Source organism: Triticum aestivum, chromosome 6A, assembly GCF_018294505.1.
Source record: "Triticum aestivum cultivar Chinese Spring chromosome 6A, IWGSC CS RefSeq v2.1, whole genome shotgun sequence".
Classification (NCBI taxonomy): domain Eukaryota; kingdom Viridiplantae; phylum Streptophyta; class Magnoliopsida; order Poales; family Poaceae; genus Triticum; species Triticum aestivum.
This window is the reverse complement of record NC_057809.1, coordinates 84,124,016-84,136,817: the sequence shown is the minus strand read 5'-3', so window position 1 is coordinate 84,136,817 and position 12,802 is coordinate 84,124,016. Positions and strand designations below refer to the sequence as shown.

General features: G+C 45.4%; 2 protein-coding genes across 6 annotated transcripts; one reads left to right on the top strand and one right to left on the bottom strand.

The window, feature by feature from the left end:
* The first annotated feature begins 200 nt into the window (after positions 1 to 200).
* On the top strand, positions 201 to 5,147 carry LOC123132199 (F-box/LRR-repeat protein At5g02910). 5 transcript variants are annotated; one of them, XM_044551971.1, is made up of 5 exons: positions 208 to 329; positions 667 to 720; positions 2,477 to 3,585; positions 3,683 to 3,826; positions 4,043 to 5,147. In XM_044551971.1, the coding sequence occupies exons 3-5, from the start codon at positions 2,599 to 2,601 to the stop codon at positions 4,436 to 4,438; spliced, it is 1,527 nt and encodes a 508-aa protein (XP_044407906.1). In that variant the 5' UTR covers positions 208 to 329; positions 667 to 720; positions 2,477 to 2,598; the 3' UTR covers positions 4,439 to 5,147. The 5 variants fall into 5 exon arrangements, with proteins under 5 accessions (XP_044407908.1, XP_044407903.1, XP_044407906.1 ...); XM_044551970.1 differs by having other exon boundaries at positions 2,460 to 3,585; XM_044551973.1 differs by lacking the exon at positions 667 to 720 and having other exon boundaries at positions 201 to 329.
* A 234-nt stretch (positions 5,148 to 5,381) lies between these two features.
* On the bottom strand, positions 5,382 to 12,245 carry LOC123132198 (subtilisin-like protease SBT3.9). Its single transcript, XM_044551967.1, has 10 exons — positions 11,886 to 12,245; positions 11,694 to 11,785; positions 11,477 to 11,574; positions 11,043 to 11,207; positions 10,312 to 10,934; positions 6,971 to 7,038; positions 6,595 to 6,861; positions 6,385 to 6,502; positions 6,105 to 6,276; positions 5,382 to 6,011 (listed from the first exon to the last, which is right to left on the bottom strand). The coding sequence occupies exons 1-10, from the start codon at positions 12,030 to 12,032 to the stop codon at positions 5,473 to 5,475; spliced, it is 2,289 nt and encodes a 762-aa protein (XP_044407902.1). The 5' UTR covers positions 12,033 to 12,245; the 3' UTR covers positions 5,382 to 5,472.
* Between the last annotated feature and the right edge of the window lie 557 nt (positions 12,246 to 12,802).

The following is a 12,802-nucleotide window of genomic DNA, read 5'->3' as shown; positions in this document are numbered from 1 at the left end:
AAACCTATTTTTTTTAATTTGTGAAATTTTCTGAAATTTGGAACATTATGTTGAAATATATGAAATTTTGTCTAAATTTGTGAATTTTTTTTGCAATCCCTAATAATTTTTTAAAGAAGGAAAAACAAAAGCAGGAAAAAACAAGAAGAAATGAAAAAAAAAATAGGGGCACCCAGCTCGCACATGGGCTTGTCCAAAATCGCGTGCTGGAGGAGGGCCCGTCGAGGAAGGGCTCGGGGAAGCAAGAGACGGAGCAAGAACGCGCCGCCGCCGCCCGCCGCCTCCTCGACGCCGGCGTCCTCCTACGGCTGCCTGCCGTTCTCCCCCAGGTGATTCTTCCTCTCCCCTCCCCTCCCCTCCTTTCCCCTAGGTTTTCTTGCCTCCTCCCACCATGGCTACCTCCCACGAGCACGGCGCTGCACTGACACCGATGAGCTCCTGGGCTCCTCCCAAGTTCTATCCTCCCGACCTCAGCTTCTACCCCTGCTCCTCCTCCCTTCGACGCTCACATCTAGGCTGCCGGAGCGACCTGCAATCTTTCTTTTTGATACTAACGACCTGCAAGAAAAAGTACTCCTAGGCAGCCAATCTATCTTTTTGATGGTTTCTTCAACTGCAAGTTCATTGAATTTACAATGTGATTCACTGGTGGCTGTCAATGTGTAGGTTTTGCAGTTGTGCTGATTTTAAAGTTGTGTGCTCCCTCACATGAATCTAGTGGTCAGTCATTTGACTTGTGTTGAACCTCATTACTTCGTTAAAACTTTAGTCTGTTTCTACATTGAACTTTGTGCTCAGTCTTTTGTGCACTGAACTGTCCATGGTAGATAACCTAGCGATCGATATGTAGCAACTGTCTATTATTGATAGAAGCTACTCCATGTTCTAATGTTAACCTGTGGTGCAAATAAGCGTTGCTGTACTGTTCCATCTTTAAGGGCCATAATTAAATTAGTTCTAGATATTGGATTATCGGATACTTTGTTCAAAAAATGTGTCCTTCAAAAGCTAAATATGTATGGTACACTCGTTCGTACCAGTGTCTCTTTGGAAAGATTGTTTGCTGTTGTGGACACTACAATTGTTTTATTTAAGAAGCTTTCAATTTTTGACTGTTATGTCAAATATCAGGCAGATTGAATTATATCCCCGCTCAAACAACTTTGAACATGAAATAAGCTAATGTTGTTAATACGCCTAGAATGGAACTAACACTAACTACTTTCAGCTCATGCTAAACACGTGCTTTTTTTTTTACTACTGACTTTGTTTTAGTTGCTACTACTAGTTCTGTTGCAGAGAGCATGCAACAGCAGCCTAAACTGAGTATATATCATTCTCTCTCATTTTCTATGGTATAGAAGTTAAGAGGTTGATGGGTCTGCTGTGCCTCTTTTGCCTGTACTAATGTGCTCTCAAGGAAGTAGTTAACTAGCATTTTTTTCTCTCTGTAAAAAAACATCAGTGCCTAGCAAGTGCCTAGTCTGTTTGATACATCTTAGTAGCAGTAGTGCATGCCAAGGTCAAGTATATACTACTACATGTCATTTGTTGAGGTGAAGTTTATATCCTGGCCAGCTTTCCTTTGTACCTCTGTTCTTATCTTTTCTTGGTCACAAACATGTGCACGGCTGTTACTTGTAATAATGGATGGTATAAATAAAATTTTGTAAATCTTGATAGTAGTCGCATGGAAAATGTATTTTTTACTTTGTGTGTACAATTGGAGGGAGTACTCAAAAGAAGCAAGCATTTTACATTGATGCATGCCCAAGCTTAATTTTGGTGAAAGAAACTTTTCTGCTGGGGAGTTTGGGATGTGTTACCATCTCTTCCAAGTTTTCTATATTAAATGTCTAATTCTCAGATTTTTTTTGAAGGTCCTAATTCTCAGATTGGTAGTATTAAACATCTTGTTCGGTAAACTGCACTGAGCATGTCGAATAGTGGCAGCTTAAGAGATGGTACATGAAACTGAAAGAACCATGTTAACTCGTCCTCACCTCAGACTCTCTCTAGCATAGTATCTGCTGTGACATAACCACTTTTTTTTTGCTGTTTCTTTACCTTCTTTCATGTTTTCAGATTGCTACCAGAGTAAAATCTAGTGTCATGTTTTACTTAGTCGAACTTCTGAGGATTGGGAGTGCGCTTTTTGTTCTGTGCGAATGGAAGTCTTAGATGGATATATTTTCTTTCGCTTTGGTAAGCTTAAAAGGCCCGGATGGCCATGTAGATTTGGGCATGTTCATGTGCTACATTCAGGGAAGAGAAGTTCAGGTCATCCCTTCCCTTAGCCATGCAGAACGGCTTGCAGATTCTGAATCTCTTGTGCCCTGCAGAATCTAAGTTTCTGCACTTGAGATTTTCTTTGGCCCTGCAGAATCTATGCAAAATTGTCTTGATGGAGTACTATCTTATTAGCAAATTGCTTTAGATAACCAGTCCCATTTCTTCAGTCTTGCTCGCCTCGCAGAACCCTGACAAAACCCTAGCCGGTCTCTGCCGGGTGCCGCCACGTCCACCATGGCCGCCGCCGCACATGGAGGAGGAGGAGAATTTATGAGCTACGCCGACATCGAGGAGTAGTTCAACAACATGGCACTGGAGGGTCCGTCCGCGCAGGACGGCATGGTCTGCATCGTATCCCTGATCATCTCCTGCCTCCCCCCACCCTTGGTCCCCGCGCCCGAGGCCGACGACTCCGATGACGACCACTTCTCCCTCACCTCCTCTGACTTGGAGGATGCCGACGCCGACGGGCCCGCGCAGGATGGTGACGGCCAGGACCACTTCAGCCGCCTCCCGCGCAACCTGCTCTCCAACATCATGTCCCGCCTCCCCACCAAGGAAGCCGCACGCACCATGGTCCTCTCCACCCGCTGGCGCTGCGTGTGGGCGGCGAGCCCGCTCCTTGTCGACGACGGCCACTTCAGGGCCGCCGAAGGGCACAGCGTCTTCGATGCCGTGCGCGGCATCTCGCTCTGCGTGGCCGCTCACCCTGGCTCCATCCGAGCTGTGCGCATCACCCGCACCTCCTTCTACGAGCAGGAGTACGCGCTCCAGCGCCCGGTCGCCGGCCTCGCCGCCAAGAAGATCCAGGACCTCATCCTCTTCAACCGCCCCTGGCCGATCAACATGCCGCTCCCCGATGATATCCTCAGATGTGCCTCCCTCAGCCGCCTCTACATAGGCATCTGGAACTTTCCGGACATTCCCACCGCTCACCGGCCCGCCTTCCCAAACCTGCACGAGCTCGGCCTTTTCCACTCCATGGTCGAAGACAAGAAATTCAACGCCTTGCTCGCACACTGCCCTGAACTGAAGATCCTCTCCTTTGCCCTCTCGTACAACTACCCTTCGTGCCTCCGCATCAAGTCCCGCAGCCTCCGTGTGGTATTGGAATGGGTATGCACCTTTGATAAAATCATTGTTGACGATGCCCCCTGCCTGGAGCGCCTGCTCTTCGAAAGCTTTTCCGAGCGGAGGAGGCCCGTCAAGATTGTCCATGCGTCCAGGCTGGAGGTGCTCGGGTTCTTGGACTTCCAGCTCCACGCGCTCGAGATTGGTGGCACCGTCATCAGGGTAACTGTGTCTTGCAACTTTCGTGATCTGCACCTAAATTCGTTACGTGATTGTGCAACCAAATCATTTTCTGATGTTTAATTTGCCTCAATGGCAGGCTGGGATGACTATGAAAGATGGCGCCATGCTGCCAAGTTTGAAGATACTGGCTGTCAAGGTGCGGTTTTCGCACGACAAGGAGGTCAAGATGCTGCACACTCTGCTCAGATGCTTTCCTTGCCTCGAGACGCTCCACATCATGGTAGTATCCGCGTCATACCTGTTCATCCCTATACTTGTTCATCTATTGTGGTTCAAGATAATAATATGGATGTCAGCTTATTGGAGTACTTGCTGTTCATTGCTATACATTCCAGATTGATAATATAGGTATCTGTTCTTGCACTTCTAATTGTACTTGACTGCATATTGAGGATTGATATGCTAGAAACTGACACTGTCTTTTACTCAATTCCAGTCCATTCCATCCTGGTCAGCTGATCGGGGCGATTGTGCTGAGGCCTGGAATCCCATGGGCTCTTCCAACTGCTTCTCTCATCTTAAGACGTTCGTCCTCCATGGATTCCGAGGCCTGGACCGTGAGCAGTTGTTCGTCAGTTACATACTGGAGAAGGGGATAAAGACCCTGGGCATTGTCTGTGGTGACAGTGATGGTGTGCTAGTGAAGGGCAATGCACCATCAGGTGGAAGCAGTGGCAGTGGTATATCTGTTTGCCCCGCCACCAGTTGCTGGAGCTTTCAGCACGCCATCAACTTGTCAGTGGAGGACCCCTTCTGCGTGTTGAGGCGTGACAAGGCCCGCATCGCTTCTTTTGCTGAGGCAATGAGACTCTGCGCTAGTTTGGGTTGTTGATGATGGTTACTTATGCTGCCGTGTTTTCACACCGACAGGCTTACTTTACTGTGCCAAGGATGTGTTAGCTACCTGTTCATAATTTTGCGGTGAAGTGAGAAGGTGAAGGTCTGGGAAGCTACTTCATAATGTTGCACTCTTGAGTTCTCTATGGGGTTGACCATTAGGATTATGAGTGTGGAAGTACCTTGGCTGTATGTTGTTTTGGGCCTCTTCGGCTGGTAAAAGACCTATTGGCATCCGCATTATATCTCTTGCTGATATCCTGATGTTATTTCACGTTTGTTCTTTTGCTGTTAAGTTCATAGCTTGCCTAGTTCCTGTAATGGAATCTGTTTCAGCTGCGTGGAAAACACAAATTTAGCCCTATGCACAACCCTGTCATCTTTCGGTTTGTAGACACTGCAGTCTGCAGATCCATTTGTAGCCAAGTTCCTTCTTGAGGCACGAAGGGTTATGTCTGATTCTTTTCTGAAGAAACTTGGGTATCCTTTTGCAGTGCAATGGCTGATCCGATAACAAGCCACGTTTGAGGTATCGAAACTGCATGATCTTCAGTTGGGGATGTCGGTGCTTGCTGGCGGCCCCGTACAGGGCCGTGACAGCGGTGGCTGGAGCGATTGGTGATTGATTTAATTCATCTGATTGGAACCTTGGACCATGTAACGCAATTGCTGTTTGTATAAATCGTGAGGTACGCACGCTATATATCATTTTGATCCTTGGAGGACAGGCAGAGTCATTAACCTTTTAGCTCTCTGTTTGTATGGCTGAACATAGAGTGTCAGGGCAGGTGAGAAGTGGACGGGAAGGCAGGCTGTGTTCGTGCTCCGTCACTTGATTTCGACTGAACTGCACTTGGCATCACAGAAAAATAAATGAAAGGAATAATCTAAAAGGAAATAAACATTGCATTTAAGTAGAACATTTCTTAATGATGATGTATGAAATAGAGTTTTAGCATTTCAGCAACATTTTTCCCAGGACAAGTACATGAATGAAGGAACAGGAGCATACGCCAGTTACAAATAAATTTATGATGTATCTGAGACGAAGTCTTGTATCACAGTCCGTACCGCAACTGGAATTCTCACTGAGTGGGCACTTCCATCGGACCATGTGATGCTCCCAAAACTATACCCGCCCTGCACTCTCTGCTTCGCCGTGAGTGTCACCCTGAATGTTGCGCGTGTACTACCACCTTGGGTGAAACTAATAATAGATGGCTCCATCAACACGGCTACCCCTGCGGGAGCCTCAACAACCACTCGATAAGTCGCTTCCACCGGCCCGACATTGGTGACGGTGCGCGAAACTGTGACATTGTCCTTTAGGTTTGGCACGGCGATTGATGGGAGGTTGAGATTGAGTTGGTAGGACTCGCAGCCGTCTAACAATCCGAGGGTGCAATTGAAGAATTTGTTATACTCCTTTGCATCCACGTCATAAACCAAGCCAGGATCGTCGGCCCTGTCTGGGTCTATCTGGCCGCCGCCAAAATCAAAAGGGTCAGCTAGTTTTCTTGGCACCCCCTCAGCTTGGATCGGCATACCGAAACGATCAGTCACTGAAGCTGCAAGAAGTTTAAGTAATGATGGAGTCTGTCTTATGCATATTGTGACGAGGTACTTAGAATATTAACTTTACTATATTGCCATGTTTGTACCTGTGGTGATAATGGCAGATTTGATCATGGCAGGTGACCAGTTAGGGTGAACCGACTTGAGCAGCGCAGTGACCGCTGAGACATGAGGACATGCCATGGACGTCCCGGACAACAACACATAGGTGCCACGCACTGCTGCCAAGATGTTGACTCCCGGTGCAGCTATATCAGGCTATTCGAACATGTACATGCTACAAGTCGTAAGTATTCAAACAACTAGAGAGCCTAGGTACATAGCGAAGTGCAACCTATTTTTCTTTAACTAAGAAGAAATACATACCTTGAGTATGGCTGAAAACGCTAGGCTAGGGCCTCTCGATGAGAACGAGGCGACCCTCGGTGACAACACCTCATTTCCAACAGCGCTCATGGTAGGTGACACCTTCACCACCGGACTCCTAACATGGCACATGACCGACATGAGTTAATTATTGCACAAGAAAATCAACATGTGTTCACCTTGCCTATCAACCTGACAACATATGCTCACCCTGTCATATCCCAATATGAAGCAATTCTATGTGCTACCTCAAAATCCACGAGAACACAAGGCATAATGTTGTGGCACGTGGCCACACTGTTGACATTATTGACGGCGTACTGTGCGAAAATGAGGCCCTTAGCACCGGCCTCCAAGGTACGGTTGATGGCATTGCGAAGTGCCACCCGAGGCGAGGTGAGAAATGCCTCCTCTGGTGCATAGCACAATACGATTTTGCCTGTGACATTGCTTGATGCTAGTGTCTCCATGTCACAACTGGATAAATGTATCAAATTCGGTATCATTCAGAATCAACGAATTGTGATTATACAAAATGTGGAACTACAAATCAAATGTGCCAAGTGGCTTCTTTATTTCATATCACCTCCTCGCATGAACGAGGGCCTTAAAGTCGTTGCTGATCACAGATGCGTTGTAGTGAAGAGATTGCCCCTGCATTCGAAATAAAAACACAAAAAAGTTCACCTTTGTCTTTAGACACGTAGAATTGGCCAAGTAGTTATTTTTAAGAGTAGGTGATTAATTAAAACAAGATCATGGTTTCCATAATGTAATTGTGTTTACGTTGTAAGGTTTTATTGGACTTTGTAGGATGTTTTCATGTCTTGGGGTAATTATGGAAAATAACTGCCAAAAAGTATACACATATAACAAATAAAACTATTGCAAGGTATAATTAATTCTTGATTAAAAATCAGTTTGAGTGTAAGCATCTCAACTAGTTAAACTGAATTTTAAATTGACTGAACTTTCAAACCTTGGCATGTGCATGCAAACCATCTCTTCCAATTATTGATTAATTAGTTGTATACGAAACAAATATTGGTAGGTGCACGTAGAAAAAAACCCAGAACTGCCAATGGTACACAGGAAAATAAAAGATCATATTACCATATTAAAACTCGTTGTACGAAAAAACTTATGCAGTTCAAACTGTCTACCAGATTTCAAGCTTTTTCACCGCCAGATTCTTTACTTCAAGCTTATCTGCGCGCGCGCGCGAGAGAGAGAGAGAGAGAGAGAGAGAGAGAGAGAGAGAGAGAGAGAGAGAGAGAGAGAGAGAGAGACATCTCTTGGAGACTTCCTCAAAGCGACTTTGCATTACTTGTTATCCTTGAAGGGTGTGAACCTCCTAAACTGTTAGGAGTACATGAGAACCTTCAAGGTGTAAAGCAATCCAGAGTTTGTGCATGCCCCATAATTGCCTTTTTTGTGTAGGATCAACCCAGAGTGAGGCTTTGCCCCCGGTGGTATCAAGCCACTGTGGCCACCGACTATCTGAACATCAGAAAGCATCATATAGTTTTCAATCATATTTGGCTACTGTGACTTTCTTAAGATCCCACATCAAGATGATAACTGGAACACTGCTTCATGTGCAGGGTAAAAAAGTCATGTTCTAGCCTTTATTGATCGGGCGCTGTAGCGACAATCTTGTGTTATCTTCTTCAAGGCGTTGTCTCCTTACTGATCTGATGACCTGTAGTGGTTGGTTGTGATAACAAGGATAATTTTTTTTTTGTCTTGGCCGTTTCCGGCCAAACGTGGTGACGCCAGTGTGAGGGTGTTTAGCCTTCTTGAAGGCGTTGCGGCAGAAGAATTCGACTTAGTCAAAGTTGTTATATTTATATCTTGTAATGGTTCTGCGGTAGCTATCTATGTTCTGTACTCCATTTGTTGATGACTTTGTCCTCATTGTGTTGCATCAAGCTTAATAAAGCTGATTGTATGCATCACAATGATGTAGATGCCACAAGTTTCAACCTTATTTTAGAAAAAACTAAAATTTGGAGTAGTAATTTTTGATAGGATTATTCACCCCCTCTAGTCCATAACCTCGGCCCTACAACCTCACATCAAGTACGTGCATATTGTGTCTACAACATCTTATATGTGCCAACAACAAAAAATCTTATATGTGTCTGCCTAGGCGATCATGTACAATGATCAGATTCACAATTTGGGCCAAGCCGTACGCATTGAGGATATTAAAAGGGCAGTTCTATAGTACTTCCTTCGTTCCAAAATAAGTGTCAACTAAAATCACGACACATATTTTGGAACGGAGAGAGTAGATATGATTCAATTTAATTCTGTGGAACAAACTAGGGGAGGGGGGGGGGGGGGGGGGGGGAGGTACTGCCTTTTTAATTGATATTGTAGATGTTGGCATTTTTAAATATAAATTTGGTCAAACTTTACTACTCCCTTTGTCCCATAATGTAAGACGCTTTTTGACACTAGTGAAGTGTCAAAAAACGTCGGGACGGAGGGAGTAAGTTTGAATTAAGACAAACCTAATATGCAAAGTAAGAAGATACAGAGGAAGTATAAGGCACGCCACGGGGAGTAAATTCTTATCTTTGCATGATTAAGGTCAAACTCAGCTCCAAGTCAAATTGTCAAACTCTATAAGGAACCATTCCTTCTGTATTCTATCTCCCCGTTTCTAAATATAAGGCCTTTTAAAGATTTCACTATGGACTACACACAGATGTATATAGACGCATTTTAGAGTGTAGATTCATTCATTTTGCTTCATATGTAGTTTGCATTAGAATATCTAAAAGGTCTTATATTTAAAAATGGAGGGAATAGAAATTATGGAAAGCTTCATGGTGGCGCTAAATATACCTGTTGTTGGTTCGATCCAAGGATGGATTGTTAGGGCCTGTTCGGCTCTCCACCGGCTCCGCAGAATTACAGGATCTGCAGAGTGCCTATTTTCCAACTCCACTGTTTTAGCCCGCAGTTCCGCCAGCTCTGCGGAGCTGAGTCCGGAGCGGAGGGAATCCGAACACCCCCTTAGTTTCCATCATGCATGGGTGCTGACCCATAGCAGCAAGGGTGCAGTCACAGGGTAAGGAAGAAATGATAGTCTACATACTCATATGGAATTCTGATTATGTTTTGGCTAGTCCTTGGCAACTCTCCCAATATTAGATTAACTTGTGTGTAGAGAGTAATTAGAAGCGAGAAGGCGTCGAGGGTATACATCAAAAACTAATTAGAAATTTTTCGATTGTTCACCTGTGGTTGTGTAGAGATGATGAAGAAGAAAGCCTGGTTAAGGTCTAAATAAATCATCCTTTGATAGTGGTGATCGTAGAACCAACTCTAAATTAATAGACAATAGTTTTCATTCATATTTTCGAACAACTGGCATATTTAGACTATCTAGACACTATGATATTTACTATGCTACGTGAATATGCCTTCTATGGTATGACGGCTATCTCCATTATCCGGCTCCGCCCCCTAGCTCCATTTTCCTTTTTGCATGCATCTCGGAAGAGTCAAGTTGTTTTGTTGAGGAAAGAGTCACGTTCATGTGGCAAAACAATGCATGTAAGTTCGTGAACACTGGAGGGCAACACCAATTTGATCTATCATATTAATGCAGGTTTGTTCTACAATTTGGTAATTGCATTTTTGTTAGCAATTCGGTTGTTCGAGATTTTTGAAATTGTAAACTTTGAATATGATTTACTACACTATTCAAATCTGCACAACCTGAAATAATAGTTCAACTTTTGTCTGTATGTTATACATGGCGTGATACTTTGAAACTTGGATTCCTTGGATGTTGAACCAAATGCTTATAAATGTGATTAATATTCCTTTTCAGACAAAATCAAATGATAAAAAATACCATATCGAATAACATAAGAATTACTCGAGGATTTAAGATTTGTTTGTACGTACCACCAACTTTTCATTGTTCCCGAGCGTCACTTGGGTTGGGAATGACCTGTCTATTGTGCTAGCAGCCACCGTCATGACCCATGGCACGGCATTCAGCACCATTTGTGGCACGGGGCCTCCATTCCCGCCCGCAAACACAACGGAGATCCCTTGCAATACAGCATGCAATGTCTGAAAGATCTCCTCACCAGGACTGCCTCCTAGTGAAAGCGACAAGACGTCCACGCCATCCTTTATGGCATCATCGATGGCCGCAAGGATCGCTGCCTCAGGGCAACTCCCGTCAATCCAACATACCTTGTATATAGCCAATCTAGACCGTGGTGCTCCACCGCGGGCGATACCGACACCAAGGCCACTCCCTCTGTGGCTCACATTCCACACTTGGCTACCGGCAATCGTTGAGGCTACATGCGTGCCATGGCCAGTGAGGTCCCTAGGGGAATTGTAGTCCATCTTAAGCACGTCAGCGCTGATGCCACCACTGTACCATCGGGCCCCGATGATCTTCCTGTTGCAACTCGTGGCATTCCACGCATGCCCAATCTGGCACACGCCTCTCCATCGTGCCGGCACAGGGCTATATCCGGTGTCATCAAAGCTTCGTGATTCAGGCCATATGCCTGTTCCATAAGCATGTGATCAATTGATGATGTACTCCATCCTCTACTTTGGGTTTCTCGGTTTTGGATGTGTGGATGGCGATTTAACTTATAAATGTAATTGCAAACCTGAATCAATCACCCCGATGATGATGTTTTCTCCGTACTTTGCTCTTTGCAGAAGGCCTTCCTGTTGTTGTGGTCCATCGTAGTCAAGGCCGAGAAAGTCCCAACTCTGAGTTGTGTGCGGTTTGTGATAAGTGTTAAGCTTCACGCGGACAACTTCAGGGAATTCTACACTCGGAACATGATTAGTTTCAGTCGATCATGCATGTTTCAAAGACGCTCCGATCCTAAAAAAGATCATGTGATCCTGAGTGCCAAAAAACCTCACCCAAACCTATCCTTTTCAACAGTTTAAGCTAAACTTACCATAAGCTACTCTTGATCAATGGACTGTTAAAAATGAAAGCCCCTCTTACTTCACAAGAGGTTAATGAAAACATCTTGAAAGAGTTCTTAAAGAAAACATGCTAATGCCATATCTTGGAAACGAATATTACCTGCAAGTGTCTCAGCTTGCGTCTCAGTGAGTGTCGCTGCGAATCCCGAAAATCCATGCTTGTAACTGTAAACCATCGACTTCTTGGCTTCATCCTTGCTTTTGCCAGTAAGAGTAAAGAAATGTGAGTCACCCACTAACAACGAAAAGGTGAGCAAGTCACATGATGTATACTAAAAGATGTAATCAGGAACAACTATAGCTAGCTAGTACTGTACCTCCCAAAAACAGAGGTTAGCATGTCATGGTGCGACGCGGTGATCATAGACGGGTCATCGTGTTCCTTCTCCCCCAAATACACGATGTAGAGCTGTAAATTTGAGGCAGAATGTTCTCATAACAACACGATGGTGTCATCGCTAAAAGAAGCAAATTAAATGAAGTATTGTGCAAGAGGAGCATGATCTTACTTTGCTAGACGCTTTCGCCGAAAGGGGCATCAGCGTCGCCAGCAGCAGGGCACAGGAGAAAGTTCTCATATCCATGCCTGATTCGAGAGGAGTGTCTTGTATGTGCATATGATAATGTCTATGTGTATATATAGCAATAGCAGCCATGCGCGACCATGGGGCGCAAGGTGCAGGAACGGTTCAGAAGAGTTCGGTCATAGGCACGCGAGGAAGAATAGATGTCTAGATCATGTCTTACAGCAAGCACCGAACTGGATACAGCATCCAGGTCTCTGATGTAATGACATTGATCGACGTCCATTCACAAGAAAGCTGAATAACGTGGAGGGGATTTTATAAACTTTGGTAGACTTATGGCACTTTGGAACATATCATTCCGCAAGCAAATTTAGAAATAAATACTCCCATTGCGTCACGCCATGCCGTAGACAGCCTTCCAAGCGCGTCTTCGATGGCTATCATTTGCACGTGTCTCGGTGGCTGTGGGGAATTGCAAATCTGCTAGTATTAAAATACCCAGTAGTCAGGCAAGTTGGCAACTCGGCGGCGTTGAGGTCGGCGGTGCACAGCGCGCCATGACCAGTCCCCGCACTCACCGCGGGGACGGCGGAAGGTGAGCGCCTCGCAGCACCGCTTCTTGTGGAGCATGGGGATCCGGTCGAACACGTAGAGGGCGCCGCCGGCGGTGAGGGAGACGGGGATGTACTTGCGCTCGGGCAGCCTGGGCAGCGCGCGGACGGCCAGCGAGTCCGGGTCGTAGATGAGGGCGCGGCCCGTGTGGTCCGTGGCGACCACCATGTTGAGGTCAAGCTCTTCTTCCTCCGCTTCGTGTCCATGGTTGGTCTTGGTCTTGAGGAGGAAGAAGTCCATCACGCCTTTAAGGGGCTGGCCCGAGCCCGACCCGACGGGGCTTCAAA